Source organism: Canis aureus, chromosome 3 (genome assembly GCF_053574225.1).
Source record: "Canis aureus isolate CA01 chromosome 3, VMU_Caureus_v.1.0, whole genome shotgun sequence".
Classification (NCBI taxonomy): domain Eukaryota; kingdom Metazoa; phylum Chordata; class Mammalia; order Carnivora; family Canidae; genus Canis; species Canis aureus.
Window position 1 is genome coordinate 74,682,656 of NC_135613.1, and position 24,618 is coordinate 74,707,273.

The window sequence follows — 24,618 nt, forward strand, 5'->3', positions numbered from 1 at the left end:
CAGCCAACTCCTGCTCGGCAGTTTTAGTTTACTTTATTTCTCTCTTATTTGTCAGGTTAAAAAAAACCCACTTAGGGTGTGGGGCCACCCCGGGGAAGGGAGAGAGGGATGGAGCGCCTCGCTGCTACATGCGGGAGGGTGGACTGGCCAGTTCATAGAAGAGCAGGTAGGCGTCGCTGGTGCGCACTTGGCTGGAGGACATGGGTGTGACACTGCGGAGAGAGTGGAGAGAAGTCAGAGCCCTGCGGGGGCCCTGGGGACACAAGCTGAGTGCTGTGGGGGGCGGTGAGGGCCCATGGCTCCTCTCCCTGGGTGCCCTGGAGCCCATCCCTTCTAGGAAGTCTGCAAATGGGCAGCAGACTCCTACGTACCACACGGCCTCTTGGCACCGACCTCTCCTATCTGGTCCAAGTGGAAGCCACACAGATGGGCGAGGTTCAGGCGTCTGCCAGCAGGAGCCCCGCCTGAGACCATCTCACCTGGAGTCATTGAAAGTGTGCCATTCGCCTGTCACTGGACTCCGGCAGTAGGCTGTGTAATGGCCGCCCATGGTGGTTCCAGAGTGATTGGACACAGCGTACAGGTTGTAAACAGCGTGGTCTGAGGAGGAAGTAGATGGGTTCAGGCCCCCAGCGTGTTCCTGCCCCACGTTCCCTCTCCCTCCTGCTTTTCCTAACTCACTCTGCAGCCGCTTCCTTCCACCTCTGGGCCTCCCATCGGGATTTTAGGCACTGTGCCTCATTTCTGCCCTCCCAGCTGAAAATACTCACTGGTGTTGCCTCATTTCTGCCCTCCCAGCTGAAAATACTCACTGGTGTTTTCTGAGGCAAATTCTCTCAGGTCCAGGTCTCTTAGTGGGAAATTCACAAATGTTGTGAGCTTGCTGGTTCGTATTCTGGATTCTGAGAACCGCTTCAGATCTGGTGTTGATGTGAGTCAAGGACAGAAAGGGTGGCGAGGGTAGTCAAAGTAAAGGGGACAGGGCCCTAAGAGGGTGATGCACTTCCCAGAATCAGAAGAGCAAAGGAAGGAAAGGAAAGTCAACCAAATTTCCTTTTTTCCTGCTCTGCTTGCCCTCACTTTGGCCCTTGTCACCAGCCACTCTCTAAAGGTAAGTCCCCGCCATGGTGGATCTTAAGGATACGGAGCACCAAGATCTTTGGGAACCTCTGGATGGAGAACTTCTTTATACATCGTTTTCTGGCTCGGCAGCGACAGCATGTCTGCAAGACATGACAAACAGCTACAGAGGACTTGGGGGAGAGGTCAGTGGGCCGAGTCTATTAACTCCTAGGCTGCGTCTGCGAGTGACAGGTCTTTCCCAGAGGGGTCTCTTGGGTGTGTGCTCTTGCTCCCACGGCGGGGGGGGGGGGGGGACTTACTGGCTTTTCATCACCATCAAGCACATCCTCTTTGGTGAAGAGCCTCATGCAGTCCGTTAAAGTTACCTCGGGATAACCTCGCTGGGAGAGACAAAGAGTAAAAGTCAGAGGTCAATGACAAGAGAAGGTAAGAGTGGGAGATCCCAAAGTAGGGCAACAGGGGCATGTACCTTAGCGATGGGCAATGAGAGGTCCCAGAAGGGATCAAAGACAGTAGAGCAGTAACCACAGTCAGTACAAGTCAGGGAGCTCTTTAGCTGCCCAACGAAGAGATCTGCGGATGAGATGGAACAGCAGAGCTTAAACTCAGAGAAGGAGCACACATTTCCTCTGGGCTGCGTGCCCTCTCGGTGCTCCTGCCTCTGTCCGTGGGAAACAGGGCAGGAGGGGGGCTCCCTGGGAAAATGATTCATAGGGCTTTTCATGCTCACGCTCTGCTCAGGCAAAAGCAGTGAACAGGGAGAGCAGGCATTCCTCCAATTAATGCACTTACCCCCAATCCGACTGTCTTCCCGTTCTAGATATTTCCTCCACATCTGTCGTCCTTTCTCATCATCACTAGGAACCCGAGAGAGGGAGACAACTGGGTCAGAGTGCATGCCATGAGAAGTCTAAGAGCCTATCAATCTAAATGCTTAATATTCCAAATTCTCTCCAAATTATTACCCCCAAAGAAGTCAGCCCAAAACTCAAGTTCACCAAGTTTTTCTTCCCCACAGCATTCTCCTCTTACTTACGGAAGATGATCGAGGTTCTCGGGGTTGGACTTGGGCCTCACTGTCACTCGGTTCACCTCATTGTGGAGCCCATCCAGAAGGAAGCGAAGAAACTCCTGAGCGTCTTGCTGACTGAGTCCAAAGGAAAGACAGTGAGCAAGGCCTCTTGTTCCAAGAACAGGCCTGCAGGGGCCGGCACCCACCCTGGGGGAACGTGTCTGCAAGGCTCTTACTTATAGCCGACGAAGCGTGGTGCGTATCTCTGGATCTGGGTCTTGAACTCAGATGGACTCACCACATCGTTGGGGGATGAAGTCCATATGGTTTGGATTAGTTTTGCAAACTCTACCGGGAGGAGAGGGGACACGGAGAGTAGGGGTGACATTTTCTATGAGAAACTCAAACTAGAATCCATCCAAAAAGAAGCTAAAGAAAGAAAAGTAGGAGGGACACACAGAACACACTACTACTACTGCGGCAATACTGGAGCAGACAGAGAGAGTCCAGGGATGGGCTCCTCACCTTCCATGAGGGCTGTGTGTACATTGCTGCTGTGGCTGAGATCCCGCATATAGAGCCTCTGGAGGCAGTAATCCCTCAGCTCCCGGGTGTTGCTCAGGCACTGCAGAATGGAGTTCATGAAGCACTGCAAGAGATCATCTGATCAGTAAGACAGAGACCCCTGTCTGGTCTACTTACATAGTGCTGAAGGCCCTCTGGTTCCTCTACCAAAGAAATGACCACTCCCACAGCCTCAAGTTCCTCTTCTCGTAAGGGAACGAGGCACAGTGAGGCAAGTTCCCACTGCCGGCACAGGTGACGTAACTGCTTATTTACCATAGAGGTGTACAAGAGGGTGTGGGTGAGCTGGACGGGAGTGGGTGGGAAGGGAGGGATGTCCTTAGGATCCAGGGAAGGAGCTGACAGGATGGCAACTCCCCTTTAGGCAGTGCTTCCTGCTGGGGGCCTGGGAGGGAGGCAGAGCCCTGGCCATTCTATAAAACCCACCATCCAGGACGGGTGGGTCTCAAATGGCTTCTAGAGGAGAGGGAGTCAGTGGCAGCCAGGAAGGAACAATCATTATATGGTCCCAGTCGGGACAGTAGGGGGTGGCCTTAGGAAAGAAGTAGGGCTGGGAAGAGCTCACCGTGTTCCCAAGGTTTCGAAGACCAGCCAGACCCTGGGCGCTCTTAGAATTCTGTAAGCAAAGAACACATGGCAGGTGAGGCTGAAGGCAAAGAGACTGGGCCTGCGCTAGGCTCCCTCAGGCAACCTTCTGCCGAATGGAGCCATGAGCATTAGGCACACATGTTACTCTCTTCAACACACAACACAAATATTCTCCAGGGTTCTCCTTTCTTTGGTCAACATGTGTTTTCTCCTATTCTGTACCTTACTCTTCATTGTCTGCCCTACTGGAGGCTGGAGATTAGAACTGGAGCCTGGGAATTCGTGTGTTTGATTCCTGGCTACAAGGAACTCCGGGTCCCAAATCTGGGCGCTCTCTCAAATGACCCACTTTTCTACCCCTGGATGTCCAATACATGAAGCAGCTGTCATAACAGGCACTTCAAGGAGATCCTGAGACGTTCAATGACAAAACCTCTGAAGTGAGTTTAGACCTTCAGCTGGGGCAAACTGAAGCTGGCCTGCCATTCTGAATTGCCGGAGACAGGTGGAATTCCTTCCAGCTGAGCTCAGCTCCCAAAGGCTGATTAGAGCCTGGAGAATCCTCCCTGCCGGCCTCAGGTTTCCACATCCTGACTGATCACTGGCTGGGAACCCCTCTGAGGACGGCAGACTGTGGCCACTTAGAGGTAAGCACCTGGCTGAAGTGTGCCACTCTTGTTCTCGCCTCTATCGTGGAGGCTGGTGAGGGAGCTGGAGCAAGACAGCAGCTGGGTCCCAGGTCTCTTGGCTAATTCGGGCCCTACCTCGAAGGAGTCAGAAGACCTTTGGGCTCAAAGGGTTAAAGAAACAGTGTGCAGATGAGCCTGCCGCCCCCTCTCTCAGGGAGGGGACGGGGAGCTGGCGACTCTGGAGCAACACTGACTGGGGCATGCGTGGGGCCAGCTCAACCCTGATCAGAACAGGAGCCTGAAATAACTCAGCTAAAATTACTCATGCCGTGTGCTGACAGCCTCAGAGGCTGTCAGCAGCTCAGAGCCCATGAGGTTGTCAGCTTGAGGGGGTGGGGTGGGGAGAGGCAGGCTGAAGGAGGGCTTTTCTCAGGAATTGCCCTGCTGATGCCACAAGTAAGAGGATCCCTTCTTGCCAGGTATCAGGTCTAACACCACCAGGTAGGGAAGGAAATATACTCAGAAGAGAGACCTGGTTTCCACCTGTAGTTAGAGAGCCACGCTTATTGGCAGCAGGCGGGCATAAGCATCCTTGAACTCTGCCAGTGTTGGCAGTATATATATGGCCCCAAACACAAAATTTAAATCTTACCTTTCTGACAGTCTAAACCCTGATGTTCCAGTAAGAGGACCACAACAGAGATAATCCCCTGGACAAAGACCTTATCAGCATTTTCAGGCAGACCTGGAGGACTCCCCAGGGGCCCAACAAAAGCACTGCAGTCTCCGAGCTGCCCATTCGGAACCAAAAGTTAAAGCGTGACCACAGGCTACCCGCTCTCCCCTCCCCCAAGGTCCGCTCTTACTCCTTTATTTTTGGCAGTGCTGGTTAGTTCTTACCCCTGTGCCTCAGATAACATCTGTCTAAAGGGGCTGGAGAAGCAAAGCCTGGCGATCATGTCAATGCCCACCCAAGTGGGCCTTCCACTGAGACAGTAGTCACTCAGCACTATTGGGGGCGGCGCAGTGGAAAACTGGATGCATCTCTGTACCGAGGCACTTTGGTGGTGTTGACACGTCTAACTCTGACCCAGCAGAGTGAGGGTCGGGAACAACACGTCATCCCCTGTGGTTACTATTCTTGAGGTTCTGACTCTACTCTGGGCCTGGCGGGTGGAAAGATGGAGAAGGCTCCTTTAAGGCTTTGCTAGGACCCTCTTTTTTTTTTTTTTTTTTTTTTTTTGTAGGGGGTGGAGGTGGCTTGTTCCTTTGTCTAAAATTTCCCAAGTTCAAAATTACTTGCCAATTTCTACGCGCTCTGTAGGGAAGGTGGCTGGATAAGAGGAGTGCAGGGGGGGCGGGGGGAGTGGAGGGGAGAGCAGGGCTGGTCTAAGCCCAGCCAGATATTCTTCGGCCATGAATAGGAAATCAGGAGCTCCAGGGAAAGTCAGCACTTTCCATTCTACAGAGGAACAAAATGTCCCAGGAGTGACCTTTCTTATGGTGAAAACAATCCTACCTCAGGGCCTGACGGCGAGAGGCTAGAACCAAGAGGTCGGCAGAGACCCCACACAGCGAGCCTCTCAGAGCCTCTCCCCAGGGGAGCAGGAAAGGGCTCCAGCTGCGGTGTGGAGCGCATAGGGAAGGACTCCAGAGGGTCTGGATTAAGAACTTGGTTACAATTAGTCCTCCGCCAACCTAACCTTGACTTAGGGGGCAACCGCTGTCCTAAAAAGCAGATGTCACCTCCTCAGTCAGTGCACGGGCAGCATTCACCCTCCGTGGCGGGGCGGGGGGGCTCAGGGAGAGCCCGTGCTGGGTTAATGGGGAGGACACACTAGGGGATGTGGGTCACAGAAGCAAGGCTGACTGACGTTTGCGCCTTCACACTCAAGACCCCGGTAAAGGGCTTTCCTGCTTACTTCACCTGTGCCATGAGGGTCAGCCATGAGTCCTGGCCGCAGCCAAGGAGCCTGGTGTGGCCCTGGCACGGGGCAGTGCACGCACTGCCAACTCGGGAGCTGGTGCCTGTTACGTAAGATCTGTCAAGCTCTGGCCCCTTCTCCCTTCCCGAAGGGGGCAGTGCCCAGCCTCTGGCCCCGGCATTACCCTGGGGCGGCTACTTCATTTGAGGGCTCCAGCGGGCACTTAGCAGAACTGGGGAGGGCCGGGCCGGAGAGAGAAGTTGCCCTCTTTCACCTGTGTGCGACTCCTCTGCCCTTCACAGGGTCAAAGGACCCCCGCTACCAACCCTTCGGGGGAGCGCCCTCGGGGCCAGCGAGGAGGGGGCGGCTCTGGCCCGCCAGCTTTTTCTTGCTGGGCTTCTGGCCTTGGGGTCGCAGCCGCGGAGTCCAGCGCGCCGCCGGCTCCCCCACAGCGGGAACCGGTCAAGGTTACGCTTTCCTGCACCTGTCCCGAGAGGTGCCGCGCATTAGGAGCCCACGGGCCACCTGGTGCCGGGGTCACGGAGGGGGGGGGGGGCGGGGGAGGGAGGAGGGGCTGGGACCTCGACAAGGGGAGGGGGCCGCGAGTAAGCCTGAGATCACCTGGGGAGGGGGCATTCCTTGCCGGGAGACCCTGGGAAAGGAGGGGTGGGGGCCGGGAGAATCCATCCCCCGGCCGCCGGGGCGCGCGGCACGGGGCGGGAGGGGGGGCGCGTCCCGGGAGGCGGCGGAAGCCCAGCGCCCCCCGCGTGGGGGTCCCGGGAAGGGGCCCCGCGTACCTTGGCTTTGTTGAGCAGGAGCCCCACGAAGGTGGAGAGCAGCAGGGAGGGGGAGAGCGGGGAGCGCGGCCGCAGCTCCTTGGCGAGGGCGGGAAAGGGGGCGGCTGCGGGCTCCTCGGGCAGGGTCACGGTGTAGGAGGTGCGCATGCTGGGGGGCGGGCGGCGGGCTCGGACCCGGACCCACGCCTAACGGCGGCACGGGGAGCGCGGGGGCACCGCGCGGGGCCACGGCCCGGACGCCGAGGCCGGTCAGGCCGCCACGGGACACGGCCCGACCGCGCGCTCCTCCGCCCCAACCTCCCCGGCGCGCGCCGCCAACCGCCCCGGCTCCCGGCTCCCGGCTCCCGGCTCCCGGCTCCCGGCTCCCCGCTCCCCGCTCGCGCGCTCCGGCAGACTGGCGGCCCCGCCGGCGCCTCGGGCCCCGCGACGTCAGCGCCGGGGGCGGGGCCAGACGCCAGCCCCGCCCCCGCAGGCCGCGGCCCCGCCCCCAGCGCCTGCCCGCGGCCCCGCCCGCCCCCGCCCCTCCGCCGCTTGGCCCCGGGCCCCGCCGCCCCCCGCCCGCTGACCGCGCGGGCCGGGACACCGCCGAGGCCTGGCGTCCCCGGGAAGGGGGCGGGACGGGCGGCCGAGCCCCCCGCCGGCCTCGGGGTCCGGACCCAGGAGGACCCCGCTGGACCAGGTCAGCCCCGGTGAGCTTCCCCCCTCCCGGGCGGCTTGCGGGTCCTGACTCCCGGGGGCGGCCGGGCCGTTGGCGAACCCGTTGAAAGTTCCGTGCGCTCCCCCGGGGCAAGATGCACTTGCACGCAAACTTTTTTTGCACGTTGCTCAGGGGGGACTCAGGCCCGCTTGGAGCCCGACACCCACACAGCCGGCGAGGGTCGCGATGGGCCCCCCGGGGTGAGGAGGATGGATTGACGTGGGGTCGGCACTGAGCTCCCCGCTCCGTCCCATCTCACCCCAGTCCCAGTCCGTCCCGCTATCAACAGAGGCAATGCTCCGATGTTATAAGGTACAAGAGGTCACTGTCCCATTTGGCCCCAGGGAAGAACATTTTCTGGCTTCTTCTATCCAGTTACCCAACTCCAGCTCTCAGAGAATCTCAAATTTTGATTTGTTTTGGGAGGTGGGGAGAAAGTACCACGGCGGTGGGGAAGCAGATGCTCAGCTGGGGTGGGGGCGAGTGTACTGCTCTGACCCTGAGGGCGGCAATGCTTGAAGAGCAGAGGTCTTCCCATTTTGTTTTGGATGCTCCACCCCCCCTCACCTATGGGGACCCACACAGAATCTGCCTAGAGAAAGTATCTTGTTTGGATCCTGCTGGCTATTTTTAGCTAGTATTTTTAGCATTTAAAAATACTCTGAGAAGCAGCAGCGTGTGCTGTTACTCATCTGTGGCCTCCTTCTGTTCCTCTCCGCGTGCTCATCCCCACATGTACACGCGCACTGCACACACGACCACAGCCACATGGGGGGATGTATCCAGGACACATGTATGGAGGGGATGAAGCTACTTGATGGTAAGCGAGGGGGGGCACAGAATGAGGTTGGTGAGCTCCCCAGTCACTGTCTTCCCTCAGTGACCAAATCCTGGACACATTGCTACAGCCTTTTCCTCCCTGCTTCCCTCTTTCCAGGCACACTCTTTCGAGCCAGTCCTACAGTGTCTGCAGGAATGCGTGCATTTAATGACGCCACACCTCTGCCCCCAAACACCTGGAGCACCTGACTCTTGCATCCAGTCCAGAAGCTGAGGTAGTTCTGTCGGTGAGGCTGTCTGTCCACAGACTCCTTCCATTGTCACCACCATGGCTCTTCTCTGATCCCTGCTGCTAACCAACCTGCTCTTATTTCTCTGCTTCAGCACTTGCCATCTCTCACTTAAAAGACAAAACTGCCACTGATTAAGTACTTACTAAATGCCAGGCACTGGCTAAGTACTTTATATACATTATCCCAGTGAACTTGCATAATTAACACAATGATGGAGGAGCTATTATCTCTATTTTCCAGATGAAGGACCTTAAGTCCTGAGAGGTCAGATGACTTGCCAGAACCACAAAGCTAATAAATGACAGTGTGGGGCTTTGAACCCCAACCTGTCTTATGGCAAAACCCATGCTTTTAACAATTACCAGGAGATTCTGGAATCCCCTTTCCTGCTCCCTGCCATTACTGGCTTACGAATTCTGCTCAAACCTTGAGTTTTCCACCAAGCCCTCTCTAAAGAACTCCATCCAGCTCGAAACACCCCATTACTGCATACCCCTTGTCTGCTGGCATTCAGGTTACACTGTACTAATTTATCTTAATATGTTTATTTTTGTTTTATAAGTGTCTTTAAGTCTTCTGTAAAGGGTTTTAGATCATGTGTTGATTATGCCATCACACTGAAACCTCCTCAGGGTCAGGGCTGTGGATTCTCTTAGTGGGTGCTTCATAAATGGTGTTGATCTCATCTCTAAGTGGGGGCCAGACCAGGCTCTGTGGGGTATTCTGGAAGTCCCACTGAGCCTCACAGGGTGGGGTGAGTCTGGATTTGCATGTTGAGTAAGCACTGTCTTGACAGGTGCTCACCTACGGGAGCATTGTGCCTTTTGCTCCATGACTTAAGCCAGCGATAGGAGTACTCCCACCCCAGGACATCCTGGCATTCTGCTAGCACACTCACTCCCTCTTTCCTGGAATGTAGAAGGTTAGGGACATTGCTGGGAGCAGGGGGGTCTAGATGAGGAAAGCTACTTGCATGGGAGCTCTTTGAGAAGCCTGGGGTACATGGAAAGAATTCACATAGGGTCTGGTCTTGTCAAGCAGGTCTGACTGCTGCAGGACACAACCAGCAAGGAACCATGGCTCATTTCTCAATTGGCCAACCCCCCACGACACCCTTTCTCCTCGGTGCCATTTCGTGAAGTGGGACGGGTAAAGGATGCATGTAGTCTTCTGGGATCTGAACCTGGCTCCGGTTCTGTGACTCTTTGCCTCAAATGTGCTGAGCTAATCTGAACGGGGCTCATTCCTCCAGCCTGAGACTGCCATTTCTCAGAGCCTGTGCTTGGCCTGTCTTCCCTGTGGTTAAGAAAGTTTCTTCACCTCAAATCCTTTTTGGCACGGATGGAGTATAAATAAATTAGAGTCAGGGTTAGCTCTGTGAGGGTAGTACTGAGAGTATCCTGCTTCCTCAGATCTCACTGATGGCTTGGTTCACGGTTTTGAAACACTGTTCAGACCCAGGCAAATGCTTCCCTGCGAAGCATGTACCTGTAATGACCACCACAAGTGGATAGACTGGTGGCTCCATTGCCTGATTGAACTGTTAGGGGTGCAGAGTTCTTGTTGGGGGTTGGGCTCCCAGCCCACAAGTGCTCCAGGGGATAGAGGGCCCTTTGCTTCCCTGCATCTCTAGTTCCCATCCCAGGAGGCCAAAAGCTCTGTACTCCTTTGAGCCCTAGGGCAGTCTGGCCTAAACCAGCTGGATTCCAGAGGCCCACACACTTCCCTCCCTTGCTTATATTTCTGTGCAGGTGCCAGTTTTACCTATCCATTGAGGTGAGAGGGTGTAGGGGGCCATGTGTGACGCTCTGGGCCTTGAACAGGATGTTCATTTCTGTACCTGCTGGTCAGTGGAGCGGCTCCCCCACGGGCAAGGAACATTTTGCCAGGCTCCGATTAACTTTTCCCTTGCTGAGCCCCATTCCAGCACCACATTAATTCATGAAGACATCCTGGAGCGGGGTGGAGGAGGAGGCAGGGAGGCTGATGCCGGGCGCTGATTAAGAAATTGAGCCTGGGTAAGGTAGCACTGGGGCCACCAGCCAGGTCACAGCCCATAGCTGGTCTTCAAGGGATGGAGACTATCAATATCTTGCTGACTCTGAACACAAACCCAAAGCGTTTGTCCTTTCTCAGCAGCTAGTACTCCTCCTGGCCCTGGGACCCTCTCCCTAAGGTCTCCCGTGAGCGTGAGAGTGTGTGACCTTCCCATGCTGTCCACAGAGATTCAAGCCCTCAGGAAGTGGGTGAGGGCAGCCCTGGGGTCTCAGGCTGCTAAGCTGGATAAACAAGAGGGGGGGGGGGGAATGCACTTCAGCGTGGCTGAGTAAACAGAGAGAGAAGGAGGCAGGGGAGGAGAGAGGTGGGTCACACTTCTCTGCTCCTCACCCAGGACCCTCAGGGCAGTTCTTGCCGCCTTTATCTTGTTCTCTTTGGAGTAACCCCTGCTCACTGCTTGGCAGCAGTCAAGTTCAAAGTCCCACCCAAGAGTGAAATCACATGACCTCCGCTTACATAATCTCCCTGTCACTTAACAGCTGGGAACCCAAGGCTTCTGGAGATGAGTCAGCAGCCCCTTGGCAAATAGGACCCAGGTACTCTAGGTTCCCAGACCTTTTGCTCCTAGCAATAGGTTTCAGAGCAGAGGGCAAGGGTCTAGAAGAGGCCGCGTGGGGAGAATAGGCCGGCAGGCTCTGAGCCTCACTCCCTGGCTCTGCATCTGAGCAGCAGGTACTTTGCCTGATGACTGTGCCCTGGAGGGCCCTGTGCCAACCCCAGCGTTTCTTGGGGAGAGCAGAGGGTAGCCGGGGCAGGGCAGGGCGGGGCCAGGTGAGGGCAGGGCTGAGGCGGGTGGGCAGAATGCCAGGGCTGGGGAGGGAGCAGTTGGAGGGGTGGAGCGGGGGAGGATTAGGCTGGATTGTAGGGGTTAAAGCGCAGCCCTGGCAGGGCTCAGTGGGAACAGCTTGTCCTTCCATAGGCCCAGGGAACAAGAGAGGTGGGGCCAAGGGGGGCCATAACTGGGTTGGGCGCTTGGGCTCCTGTTTTCTACAGGGCCAACCCACCTGGCCTGGCTTGAGTTCCCACAGGCGATGAGTGGGGGTGGTAGTGAAAGCTTTTTTTTTTTTTTTTCTTTTTCTTTTTTGCCATTTCTGAACCATCAGTCCCTCCCCTCCAATCTGTCTGCATTTTAAACAGAAGGCGGAGCCTGGGGCACCCTCATTATCCTAGGCTGAGAGGCACCTCCATGGGCTGGTGTTTTGTTGGTGCTTATGCAAGCATGGGGAGGGGGGTCAGAATTCATGTCCACCCACCACCACCAGTCCTTTACTTGTGCTTAGCTGAGTCTGTAATATCCCAAGTTCATGTTGACTGTTACTACGAATGAGGGGAATGAGCCTGGTTAGAACTGTTCTACTCCCTGGTTGGGGACCTGCTTTTGACTCCCCATTATGTATGTCAGATGTAGTTTAAGTCAGCCACCCGGAGAGCCCTTGGGGCCACGGCCACCCCAGGCGACCTTGGGTGGGAGTCAGGTCACGCTGGGCCTGGCCACGTGATACAAGGGTGGTCACCTCCCCGTTCCACTCAGCTGCCAAATGCCCCTTTTCTATCTCCTTTTCTACCTACTCTTCCATTGCATTTTGTAGGTTTCAGATTCCTTGACATCCACTGTTTGCTTTGAGCCTCATGACAGCCTGTGAGGTGGGCAGGGCAGGTATGATCCATCCCTTTTATGGATGAGGAAACAGAGCTCAGATGAGAGGTGTCTAAGGTTAAAGAGGCAAACTGTTCGTTCCAGCCTCAGGTGACCTCTCCCTTTCCCACCACCTATGACACTTACCAACACCCTGGGCTGCCTTTTATTGCAACTATCATAAGAACTTATTTCCTCCAGCAGAAATCTCTCTTGCCTCCCAAAAGTGCCTAGAAGGGTACAAGGAGGACTGCCATTTATTGAGCACCTACTATGTGCCGTACAACCTTTGATTCCTCATGATAATCTACAGAGTGGGAGCTACGAACACTGGTTACATAGAGGGAATAGGTTCAGAAGTTAAGGAGCTTCTCTGAGGTTGCACTGCTAGTAAGCGGAATACCGTGAATGAATGCATGAGAAGCTCAGATCCCCCAAACGGAGATCTGAAAAGATGCTGGACCCACTTTTAGAAAGATGTGGTCCAGGTCCCTTGAGCAGGGCTATTCTCTCCTCAGGAGATGGAGCTGGCAGCAGGATGTAAGGCTGAGAGCAGTGAGGAGAGAGGGTGAGGCTAATTCAGGGTGTTACATCACAGACCCATGGGGGCCTTTTCCCACTGGTAGTGTCTTCTTGAGTGTGAGCTCAAGGTGAGACACTAGCTCCATTGTAGGGTGTTACTGGCTACTTAAGTGTGCTGCGAGCTGTTTCTGGATGGGAAGGAGGGGTGTTAGGGTGGCTGAGTTTGCCCAAGGGCAGTCTGCTACCCCTCCAAGGTCCTCTTTCAAAACTCTCCTCATCTGGTCCTGGAGGTGGAGGAGGGGCTCAGGTGTCCCCTGTGAGAGGGTAGAGGGCAACAGACCCCAGGGAGGGAGGCTTGAAATAGGCCTGTGTAGGAAGGAGGCAGAGTCCCAGTGGAGTTTGACTCCCCCCATAAAGGAGGAGACCTTGCTTTCATGATTGGGGCTGAGGGTGGGTCTGCAGTTTCATCTGTGGAGAGGAGGTTTTCAAACTTCAGCATCCTTAAAGGTTACCTGAAGAGCTTATTAAAAGGGCAGATTCCCAGGCGTATCCCTAGAGAGTTTGATTCAGGGGATCTGGGTGGGGCCCAGGGCCCTGAATTATTAAGCCTCACAGGTGATTCCTGCAGACTTCACTCTGAGGAACACTGTGTACCCTAAAGAATCTTTCTCTTCTGAGCAAAGGGAGGGAGCCTCCCAGAGGCCTTTAGAGCCCATCCACTGAGAGCTGCTTTCTGATTGCCCCTGAGATGAGCCACACCAGACACGTCCAAGTGAATCATGCTCTAGTCTAACCACACGTCCCTCTGGTAGCACCTATTTCTTCCAAGGCCAGCCTCTGTTGTCCCCTACTCCTCTTCCACATTAGCCCTTCAACATAGCCAGCCTTGTCTTGTCAGGTTCTGAATGTTCTGGGAGGCACCAACTTTTGTGTCTCCCTTGGCGCTTCACAGACAGCCCAGCAAGGCCAACACTCTCTAAGTAATGTTATCAAAGTTGTCCTCTCAAGACCTTTAGTTATGGCAGGCTTAAAGGTCTATGACCCAAAGCCCTGTGCCAATCTTGCACACCTGCTCCATTTGTCCGGATGAGCCTACTAAGCAGCATTTATTTCTTGCTGTGGCACAGCTATTATTTCCAAAAGGCACCTGTCCTAGAAGTAGGGGACTGGTACATAAGGTAATGAAGGAAACATAACACCCAGCTCTTCCTGCCCATTGGCTTGTCTATCCACTCACCTACCCACCCATCCATCCACCCATCCATCCATCCATTCATTCATCTGCCCACTCACCCATCCACCCATCCATCCATGTACCCATCCATGCAATCAGCAGATTAGTGGAACTCTCTCAGCGCTAGGCACATGGGGAGGCATCTAGAGATATGATTTCTTTCTCATCCTCTGAGAGCTTGCCACTCTATGTGTACACCAATAACTAAAGAAAAAGCAGGATGTAGTCAGTACCCCAGGGAGGTGTGTTCACAGATTAGATGCAAGCCAGCCCTTACTGTCTCTGGCAGAGCTCTTCCTTTCTTCTAGTTCAGGCAGGACCAGAATATAGAAGTATGGGATTGTCTAAAGCCCTAGACAAAAATTTCTCCAGCATCTTCTCCAAAGACACATGATAAGCACTGCTGTCCATACACCCTGGTCCCCCCTCCTTCTGATGTCTTATGCCCTGATGTTAAACCAGGTGCTCAGGCTGGGAAGTAAAAACTTGAGCAGGAGGAGAGATGCAACCAGAGCAGGGAGGTTTCTCTTACCACAGGGAACACGGGTGGTTTGGGGACCTCAGCATTCAGTTCAGGATGGTGTGAGGCCTGCAGGAGACCCTGGTATGTTGGGTGGCAAAGTGGAGGGTGAGGACTGCAGTGTATGTGGGGGTAGCTGAACATTTCCGAGAGCACTGCTGGATCGTTGTCGGGTGCATGGGTCCTGAAATGGGTTTCCTAGGGAGAGTGGGAAAGCCCCTGAGCAAGAGTACCAGACATGCTGAGATGACTTCTCTGGCTGGGGCTGTAGGATTTGGAAAGGAAACCTCCGGCTTGGATCAGATGGGGAGTTCTCCCCTCATCCTGGGTGTTCTACATCATTTGCTGCCTCCCCAGTCCATCACCGGGTCCCCAAGGGGCAAACTCACCATGGTGTCTCGCCCTGGGGAGCTGGAGAGGCTGGACCCAGGGGCCTGGCCCTTGCTTTTCTCCCATAGAGTGTAACGGCCGCTGGGTCGGTAGGTGGGGCTGAGGACTTCAGGGACTCTTGTGGGAGGCACCTGGGTGGGCAACTGAGGCGCACTGCCCTTTCGACCATAGTTCTCCAGGTAGTCGGTCAGGTACTCGGAGCGGCTGGCTGCCTGGTAGAGGCCCTGCAGGGCACACAGCTCCTTGCGCGTGCGGGCCAGCATGGGGCTGCGGCCCAGGTTCCCAGGATCTATCCGGTAGCTATCTGAGGTCCGGAGGCTGGAGAAATCCCGAGCCAGGTCTGATTGACTGTTCGACCTCCTTTGGGTCAGGGTTACACCCTGGTCGCGGGCAGTCACAGGCAGGTAGCTGAGGGAGCTGTTGGTCACTCCATAAGGGAATCCACTGCCCCCGCTGAGTCCACTCCCTGAAGGCCGTTCAGTGCCCCGAGTCTGGCTCTCGGCCCGCTTACCACCCCCAAGGATATCGGCTCTCAGCAGGGGGCGGCCCCTGTCATAGTCCAGGAGGGAGGAGGGGCCATAGGTCCGGGGCCGGGTGAGGAAGCTGGTTGGGGGGCCTGGCTTAAAACCAAGCTTCTCCTTCTCCAGGAAGGAGGCAGCCAGGTTGGCTCCATAGGAAGAGGGAGTGTAGGTGCCATAGCCCGATTTGGCATAAGGGGCATCTGTGTAGCGGGTCGATTCCGTGTAGCGCTTCAGGGTGGAGGAGAGCTGGGACATCCTTCAGGGTGGCACTCAGTGGGGACTGGGAGCCTCATGGGCTGAAAGACAAGGAAAGCAGTTGTCAGAGGGCCCTGCCTGGTTTCAGGCTCCCCCATACCTGCTCTTCATCCCCAGCTCGATGTTCAGCTCGTAGTTCTCAGCCAGAGACAACACCGTCCATTTCCTCAAGAGGTGGGCCCACCACTAAGAAACACACCCATGCCTGTGTATACGTGCACACGTATACAGGCTTATGCACAGGTTTGCACGTTACCTGTGCATTCACACCTGAGTGAGAGCATCAGACATGAGGTGGCTTTTATAAACCACACAGGGCCATTGCTGTCAGCACGCCCTGGCTGCTCTGAGGGCTCCCTTGCAAAGACCCAGTTCTGAGGGTGGGACTGCCCTACCCTCAGCCGCCCTCCAGTGACCCATGGTATTCCAACCCAGATCTCATCTGCTTCCTCTCTTCAGCTACCGCCCTCAACTCCTGGGTTGAAAATACTGGACATTTTAAGAAGTATTAATTCTTCCTGCTTAAAGGAGAGGCAGGATTCTTTTTGGAATCATACATTGTCTGAGCTGGAATGGCCCGACGATCATTTGGTCATAGATCCCTGGTGAGCAAAAGGAGGGTCATGAGAGGCTAGGGGAGGAGGTGGTGAGTGAGCATGTGGCAGAAAGTGGACTTGACCTCAGTGTCCAGATCCAATCCCACAATTCTTCCCTGGACATGGTCACCTGCTGTGGTGGGGCATCCTCATGTGGCAGAAATTACCCTCTTCATGGATCTAACTCATATGCTGTTTTTCTCTTTAAAGATTTTATTTATTCATCAGAGACAGAGAGAGAGAGAGAGAGAGAGAGAGGCAGAGACACAGGCAGAGGGAGAAGCAGACTCCATGCAGGGAGCCCGATGTGGGACTCGATCCCGTGACTCTGGGACCACGTCCTGAGCCAAAGGCAGATACTTAACCGCTGAGCCACCCAGGCATCCCTAACTCGTGTTTTAAGTGGAGTTGGGGTCCTGTGGACTTCCAGGGGTTCCTCTATGCAACAGCCAACCAGCAGATGCTGATGACTTGGGCAAAGGGGGCCCCCTAGAGGCTAAGATCCTTCAGTACAGGCGGTACTCCCTGTCTCCACACCCCGCAAGTGGGGCTGGGGTGGATCTGGTGAAGGCACACAGAAATCTCTGAACTGAGGAGTTGTAAGGATCCTAAAGAATCATCTGTTTTAACCTCTTTGTGGTACAGATGGGAACAGCGACACTGATTTGCCCAAGGTCACAACTAGCAGAGCCAAGACTGGAATCCAGGTCTTCCAGGTTTCTAGCCCAGTACTCTTCCTACTGGACCTTGTTTCACCCCTCCCCATCCAGTTTAGGCTCACTTGAGGACTACCAGAGTCCCTCCATCACCCTACGTGCACAGGCTTCATCTGGAATGGAGCTGATGAGGTATGAGGGGCAAAGATGCTATGGAGAAGAGGAACTTGGGGGAGCTCGGGGGGAGGGGGCTCCTGGGAAGGGTAGGCAGAGCCTTCCAGGAACCTCAGAGTAGTGGTACAGGGCTGGTTTTGACTTGTCTCGTGACTGACTAGCTAGGTGATTTTGCACTAGTCATTCAGCCCCTCCGAGCCCCAATCTCCTCACCTGTACAATGCGTATAATCATCATCATTATGGTCCCTACCTCACAGGGTTGTTGCGAGGAATAAATGAGATAATAACACGTGGAAGCCCTCAACTATGACAGTGGTTATTATCTCTTCCCCCAACCCCCGCCAGGCTCTGGGCCCCTCCTTCGTAGGCCTATAATAATGTCAGGCTGGCCGTCTCCCGGCCTGGCCGGCTTCTGACCTCAGCCCTGGGCGCCAGGCTTCCCTTGCGTCGCTCAGTGAGATGTGCGGGTGAGCGGGCAGTGGGCAGAACCCAGCCGTGCTGCAGACACTGGCTCGGGCAGCCCACAGCCTGCCCTAGTCTGGCGGCCCAGCACGTTTGGGCAGAGAGGAGCTGGTGCCAAGCCCTGGATGCTGATGGCTTGGCAGAGTGCCCTAGAAACTCAGTCCGTGCAGGGCGTGGGATAGGTGCAGGGGGCGGGAGATCACCAGGTGGCAACCTCCATATGGGTCCTAGAACAGAACTTCTAGAGCCTGCCAGAGACTGGCAGCAGTTTTCAGTCTGGGCTGCCTCCAAAAGGCCAGGTCCACATTTACTGTACGCTTTTCCCGCCTGTCCTGGGGGACCTCCGTCTTTGCGTACACACCCTTGCCCACTGCGCTGCCACCTCCAGCACAGCTCCCACTCCTTTCTAGGAAAAAGGTAACTGGAGGGGGATCTTGTGCAGGGTTAGAGGGGAACCATAGCTCTCCTTCCATCTGCTCAGCTTTCTGGGATACAGAGGAGAGCGTGAAGGCTGAGGGAGGCCGGGGGAGACACAGACGGAGGCACCAGGGTGGGGGCGTGGGACGAGTCCTGCTCTATTTCACTTTGGAGAAACTCCATCAATAATTCAAAGTCACAGAGACTCCAGGTCTCAGGAACTGGGCTCTGGGACACCAGGCAGCCAATCAGATATGACCTCCCCCCTCACTCTCCCCCCCAGGGCATGAGCTCATGCCTCCTCCCATGGCTCTCATTCCCCCTCCTCCACACTAAGACTCCCAGGGAACTGGTATTCTGCAGGCAGTGCCCCAAACTCGTGACCTCTCCTGGCCCTGCTAGTGACGCAGAAGTGCTGGGGCTGAACAAGTTACAAGGGACAGGGACAGACAGCCCCAGGAAGGCCTGCAAGTATTCCTTGGGAAGGGTTGCGGCTAGAGGTAGAGTCCCACCTTCTGGCCCACAGAATCCCAGGAGGGCTCCTAAGTCCCCGCTCTCCTGTGCACTCCAATCTGGCAGGCAAGTGGCAGACCTCCGCTTTGCCACAGCAGCCCCGGCGGGTCATGCCATCACTAACAGCTCCCTCGAAGCTGCCTTTCACTGGGGAGAGGGTCTCCACTGGGGCTGAGGCCTGGAGCATGCCTATCCCCTCCCCCTAGCCCCTAGTTTCACTCTTGAGAAAAGTGTCAACACCTTCCAGGTGAACGGACAGCTGGGGTTGGTGCCCCTTGGCATTACCTGGCACGGCTGTCCCTGGAGACTGCAGAGCACACCACGGGTGGGAGAGCAGGCTGGGCCCTGGCTGTAGCCTTGCTGCGCAAGACAGGGACAGGACGGGCACTCACATGGCTTTGAGTCTCCTCGTTGCCACAGGAACAGGCCTGGACTGAATGGCCCTTTCATGGGGCAGTGGGAGGCGAGCCGATTGGCTGGGATCCCCCGTCTCCCTCTCTGCCGGGCGTGGGGCCCCTGATGCCCGTCTCCTTTCGCTGTTTACCCAGAGCTGGCAAGTATAGGCATGTGGCTCTAGGCAACTCCTCCCCAGGTGCCCGCCACCTCGGACAGCGGGGGCACTCCACCTGCCAAGCTCCTCCTCCATGTCATCCTCACAGGGGCACCTCCACTCTTCCCTGTTCTGCCAAAGCTCTCCCTCTCTTTTCTCAGTTTCCCCGTCTTGGGACGTGCAACTGCATTCTGTGCACAGAGCCCTCTGCTTCCGGAAAGGACATGTGAGCCCAGCGACCATGATCCCACCAAAAGGCACTGAACACCTCTGGACCAGGCACCGTCATCCTGAGCGCATCACAAGCAGCTTCTCCTGGGTCATGCAGCCTCCCCAGAGCACTGGGCTGGCCCTCACCTGGCCCTCAACGCTCGCCTGCTGCTCTTGCAAGTGCACTTCCTGCTCAGCGTCCCCAGAGCCTCCGTGCAGTTTTAGGTTTTGATTCTTTTGGAGAAAGAATTTAAACTCACAAGCCTCATATGAAGGCTTCACGTAAATCATGATTTACATTAAATCAAAGTTAGTATTTTTATTGAAAATTCAACAACCAGACAAGGAATTAAATCATGAAACTTTTCAGTGAAGCAGTTAGCATTCCTACTCCTGAAGTAACTGCATAAAGACTTCTGGGACACCACGTATTAATGTGCTAATCCTCACGATGGCCCCCAGCGGTGGGTGGCATCGTTATGCCCACTTGCTGATGAGGAAACCAGCGTTGGTGGAAGTGACGTGGATCCCTCAAGGTCATGCCGCAAGCAGTGGCAGCACTGGGCTGGCACCTGTGCTCTGTCCCCTAACAGCCACCCTGAAGCCACCGCCCCCACTTGGCACTTCTCTCACCTCCCCCACCCCCTGCGCTGGCACAGGGTAGGACCTGTGGCATGGGGTCCAGGCAACGCAGGCATCCACTGTCTAGGCAACAGCATGGCAGGTACAGACTCCTACAGGAGGCTGCCCTTTGAGTTTCCACTGCAGGCAAATGAAAGCGAAGCCAAGTGCAACCTGAGCGCCAGGACAATTCTGATCGGCCAAGAGATGGTCCAGGAGGCCTCCATTTCACCCGCAGTGCCAAGCTCCTGAGTGTCCCCTGGTACTGGCATTTAGTCCCAGCCAGGGCCCTTGGCCCAAGGCCTGGTTATGGACATGCCCCTCAGCCTCCTACCCTTGCTGCAGCTTGGCCCACTCCCCAAAGTACCCAGGCTAGATGAGTCAGGGGTTAAAATGAGCCCTGTGTCCCTGGGGCAGCCAACCCCCATGCGTCAGCCACTGTCATTTCCTGTTGCTCACGTGAAGGGCTCCCTAACCTGCCCAGCCAGGGGAGGGACTTGCTCCCCAGGAATCCCAGGCACTCCTGGCCCCCAGGGTAGGGGATGGGTAGTGCCCCACATCCCAGCAGCCTTCATGGCCCCTCTCTGCCCAGATCCACTCTGCTTTCTAGGGTGGAGGTATGCCAGCTTCTGTGGCCTTGCCTCTCCCTGAATAGAAAGCCCCTAGCTTGGTTTCAGGGGTAGGCCTCAATAGAGTTCAGTCCTTCCCTCCTAGGGACCAGGTGTCCAGGACAGGTGAGTGGGGAGTCCCAGCCAGTCCTGCCAGGTGCTTGTGACCTCAGAGCTTTCCAAAGCCACTTGCTAACACCATTGGAATGAGGCACTGCTGATGTGCTGACCTTGAAAGGTAAAGAGGGCTGAGAGAGGGGTCCTATCTCCCTTCATTTACACTCTGACTCCCACTCTTATCTGTTTGGGCACTATCTGGGCATAAGCATCAACTCCTAGGTTGTGGGATGTCCTGGCTGTGGCAGATGCAGGTTGGGTGGAGGGCCCAGGTGGGGGCTCTGTGTATACCCTCAGTCCCCAGCGGCTCTAGTCTGCCCAGCCTGTCACTAGTAGCTCTCCTCTCTCAGCGCCTTGTGCCTTGTGCCGAGCTAGCCACCCACCAGTTGAGTGCCTAATCCTCTTACATGCCTTGGCAGGGGGTCGTTTAAGGGAATTTGGATCCATCTCTTTCTTGCTCCCAATAGTTGCCCAAGGGCTGGGAGAGGAGTGAAGGGATGAGAGAGATTGGAGATGAGGGCAAGGATCCTAACTGGTGGAGAAGGGAGTAGGCCCAGGGTAGTATCTCTATAGCATGCCTTTTGATTTGAGGCTGGGGGGTGGGGGATGAGGGGTAGGCATCTCTACACTTCCAAGAAAAGGCAAAGGAACGGGCCCATGGGCGGTATTGGTATCCTTAAATTCTCTTTCGAAATCACCTCTGTCGGGAGCTCTCCTGGTGCCCCTTCCACAGGCAGAGTCCCGGTCTCCCTCCCTTTCCTCTTGGGCTTGCCTTTGCCCTGTTCTCCCTGCCTCTGCCTGCCCCCTCTGAGCCTGAGCCTTCCATCTTGCCCCAGGCACCCTCCAGGCCCTGTTGGGCAGCCTCTCACATGCTCCCCCAAACACAAAGGGCTCCCTGGACAGCGGCCCCATGAAGCTCACATACTACACGGGCAGCTACTGACCTGTGTCCGGGGGCACTGGGCAGGATCTGGGGGCTTCTCCTTCCCCAGCAAGGCAGGGAGCGCGGTAGAGAGCCCAGAGGCTGAAGTCTGACTGGGGCTGGGTAATCCGGAGCTCAGGTTACGGACTCCGATATATATAGTATCTTATCTGACCTCACAGAGATGGCTAGCTCAACTCACTTGCATTCCAGGCCAGGGGAGAATTAAAGGGGCAGTGGCCAGCCCTCCCTCGAGGTGTTGCCCCAGTGGGCCACTGCCAGGCAAGGAGATCGTGGGAGGGCTCTTTGGAGGGGGGCATTTTGAAGTGGAACAGAAGAGGGATCCAAGGGGAGACGAATGAAAAGAGGGTAGAGGGATGGGGATGGAATGGAGAGGAAAGGAGAGGAGGAAGCCTCGGTGCTGGTGCAAATCCTCCCTTTTGAGGTAGAGACCTAGAGATCCGGGGTGCACAGGTAGTGACAGGCGGGACCTGCTCTCAGGCATTCGGTTCCAAATTCTTTTATAATGGACTTCTTTCTAGGCCTGGGCTTGTATTCCAGTTCTTTCCCTTTTATTGGCTGAGACAGTGGGCAAGTCATGTAAGCTGTCTGGACCTTAGTGATTTGATCTGTAAAACAGGAGTAAAGAGTATAATAATGCTATATATCTCACCATTGTGAGAATTAAATAATATTTGCAAATTTCCTGGCACATGGTAAAATTTCAATAAATGATAGTAATGATTATGCTGAATACTTCCACTAATTGTTACAATTAATGGGAGTATTTGTAGTTGCACCTGCCACGGAAGCCTTCCTAGGGAGAATAGGGCCTCTGGGCCACCCCTTGGGAGTGCTCAGTTCTAACACTAGACAATAGCCCCGTGGTTTTCTGAGCTGCTCCATGTCCCATAACTGGCAAGGGCCAATGACTCTTGCTATATTCCCAGATGTCCAGCCCATCCAGTGGAGAAGAGCCAGGTCTATTACGGCCCTTTCCCCCTTTGCCTAGAAAAATAAAGCAAGGGCAGCTGCCCCGAGGCTACCAGGAGAAAGCTGCTCTGGGGTGGTTCCACTCTACCTGTCGGAGTGCTCAGGATTCCAAGGCCACAGAGCTGGGCTGGGCAGGCTCACAGGAGGATGGAGCAGGATTCTTTCTTAACCTCTTGGGCCTTGGTGCTCTTGTCTGCTCCCAGTCTGTGTCTCCTGTTTCTCGATGGCTCTCCCTGAGGACTGGGAGTACCCAGGATGGTGCCTCCACCCTGTCTCAGCAGAGGCTACTGACTCAGCTTGGGTCCTGGTGATGCACTTCAGAGGACGCCCTCGTCCCTGGCCCTCATTCCAATCGTCATTCCGACTCCAGTTTGGCACGTATCTACAGTATCAGGGGAGTGGGGGATGCCCCAACCCAGCCTAACCAGCTTTCCTCTCCTCCACTTTGCGGGTTTGGACTCCGGGACCTTCTCATGCCCATGCCTGGGGAGGTGGACATCACCACCATCTCCAGCTCAGCCCCATTCTAAAAGCTGCCAGATGAGGAGGTAGACGTTCACTCGTGGGGGGTGGGGGGGTCCCACCTAGAACGGCTTGGCCAGGGCTTCCCGTGGCTAAGTGTAAGTTACTCGCCCTGGAGCACCGCGTGCCTGCTTCTGGTTTGGGATTGGTGAGAATTTCAAAGATGCCTCTCTCTGGTTTGGGATTGGTGGAAAATCTCCCCCTCCACTTAACTGCTGCCCTCCCCCCACCCCCACCCCTTTGGCAAACTGACCAGAGAGAGCCCGCCGGAGCTTGAACTGGGCGCACACGTGGGGAAGGGGTTGTCAGCGACCAGGCGTCACTCTCAGGCCATACACCACACGGGGCACAGAGCCCCGGACCTGCCCAAGCAGCGTTTCCTTAGAACACAGTGATCAGCACACAGATGGCTCTTCCTGGCACCCCGGGCTGTCAGCTGGCAGCCCCCCCCCCCAACTGGCGCCCACAGCTGGAGCTCCTCCGCACAGCTGGCGCTCGCCCTACATAGCTGGTGCCCATTCCACCCAGGCTGTCGTTGACACCTCACTTTCTGAGCCTCCGACGGCGCTGACCTCCGCATCCCTCCTCCCCGGTCTCCGACAGGTGGCACATACCTGCCTCTTCTCCGAGGATGGACGAGTGGGGCCGGGCGCAGGCATGGAGCTGCGGGTGAGTCCCGGCTGGTGCTGGCGCGGCGCAGGGAGCAGCGGCTGACGCAGAGGGCTCCCCGGCCTCGCTCCTGCCCGCCTCTCCCCCACCTCCGCCGGGGCCGGGTGAGGACCTCCCCGGGAAATCGGCGCCACCCAGCGGGCAGCCGCCTCATTGCGCCCCGGCCGGCAGAGCCCCACCGCGCGTCTCGCGTCACTGAGACGCGTCACGGCGATTGGCTTGTTCCCAGTGTGACGTCAGGGGAGCCCCGCCCGGCCGGCGTCTCCCAGGCGACGGGTATATACAGAGCGGCACGTGGCGGGAAAGCGGCGCGCGAGTTGGAGGGGGCGGAGCCGGTGGGAGGCGGGCCCGCGGGGGGCGGGGGGCGGGGCCCGGGCCGCGGGCAGGTAGCGGGGGGAGGCCCGGGGCTTGGGCGCCGGGGGTGTGTGTGAGGGTATGTGTAAGCGTATGTATGTGTGGTGTGTGTGTGTTTGCACGTGTACACACACGTACACACACACAGACCTCAGCTTCCAGGTTTGGGGGAGGCCAAATGCTCCCGCTCCTTCCCACCGGCCTGGGAGGGAGCCTGTTCTTTGCCTCTCCTCCTTTTCTCTCCTCCGAAGCACACTCTCTGCTCATTTTGCTAACATGGAACCGGTGATTGGTGATGATTGCTGATGGCTCCCTAAGTGGGTAAACAGAGGCACTTAGCGGAAGGGAGTCTTTTTACTTTTTCAAGAAAAGGCCGAGACAGAACTTCGCCTGCCCCCATTCGTTTGTGTCTTCATGGTGTTGAAGAAAATCGCGCAGCCAGGTAGATTGGTGCCAAGGCAAACCCAGGTTTTCTTTTCTTTTTTTTTTCTTTTCTTCTTCTTCTTATTTCTTTCTTTTTTTTTTTTTTTTTAAGATTTTATTTATTTGACAGCGAGCACGAGCAAGGGGAGGGGCGGAGGGAGAGGGAGAAGCAGGCTCTCTGTTGAGCAGGGAGCCTGACAAGGGGCTCCATCCCAGGACCCCAAGATCATGCCCTGAGCCAAAGGCAGACACAACCCACTGAACCACTCAGGCGCCCCTAAACC

General features: G+C 56.1%; 1 protein-coding gene and 1 long non-coding RNA gene across 24 annotated transcripts in view; one reads left to right on the top strand and one right to left on the bottom strand.

Moving 5' to 3' along the window:
* Positions 1-58: 58 nt before the first annotated feature.
* Positions 59-23,696, bottom strand: USP2 (ubiquitin specific peptidase 2). 10 transcript variants are annotated; one of them, XM_077893854.1, is made up of 16 exons: positions 23,503-23,696; positions 23,142-23,268; positions 22,455-22,748; positions 14,749-15,566; positions 14,372-14,557; positions 3,246-3,296; positions 2,621-2,744; positions 2,332-2,443; positions 2,120-2,230; positions 1,876-1,940; positions 1,553-1,656; positions 1,383-1,463; positions 1,145-1,223; positions 813-920; positions 480-600; positions 59-212 (listed from the first exon to the last, which is right to left on the bottom strand). In XM_077893854.1, exons 4-16 carry the CDS (start codon positions 15,523-15,525, stop codon positions 125-127), a joined length of 2,007 nt encoding a protein of 668 aa, XP_077749980.1. In that variant the 5' UTR covers positions 15,526-15,566; positions 22,455-22,748; positions 23,142-23,268; positions 23,503-23,696; the 3' UTR covers positions 59-124. The 10 variants fall into 10 exon arrangements, with proteins under 10 accessions (XP_077749980.1, XP_077749981.1, XP_077749982.1 ...); XM_077893855.1 differs by lacking the exons at positions 22,455-22,748; positions 23,142-23,268 and having other exon boundaries at positions 23,503-23,695; XM_077893856.1 differs by lacking the exons at positions 22,455-22,748; positions 23,142-23,268; positions 23,503-23,696 and adding an exon at positions 21,396-21,527.
* LOC144311400 (uncharacterized) overlaps positions 7,150-24,618 on the top strand; it is a 167,563-nt gene continuing 150,094 nt past the window's right edge. For 7 of the 14 annotated variants that reach the window (XR_013376937.1, XR_013376940.1, XR_013376942.1 and 4 more), the window contains exons 1-4: positions 7,151-7,308; positions 8,254-8,371; positions 19,057-23,833; positions 24,279-24,353. This is a non-coding gene — a long non-coding RNA (uncharacterized LOC144311400). Of the gene's footprint in view, positions 7,309-8,253; positions 8,372-19,056; positions 23,834-24,278; positions 24,354-24,618 lie in introns of all 14 variants that reach the window. The other 7 variants (XR_013376938.1, XR_013376944.1, XR_013376941.1 and 4 more) reach the window with 2 other exon arrangements.

Coding starts and splice junctions, on each gene's coding strand:
- USP2 (XM_077893854.1), bottom strand. CDS start 15,525: ATGTCCCAGCTCTCCTCCACCCTGAAGCGCTACACGGAATCGACCCGC. Junction 3,297..14,371: donor AACCACCCGTGTTCCCTGTG/GTAAGAGAAACC, acceptor CTTTGCTTACAG/AATTCTAAGAGCGCCCAGGG. Junction 2,745..3,245: donor TTCGAAACCTTGGGAACACG/GTGAGCTCTTCC, acceptor GATCTCTTGCAG/TGCTTCATGAACTCCATTCT.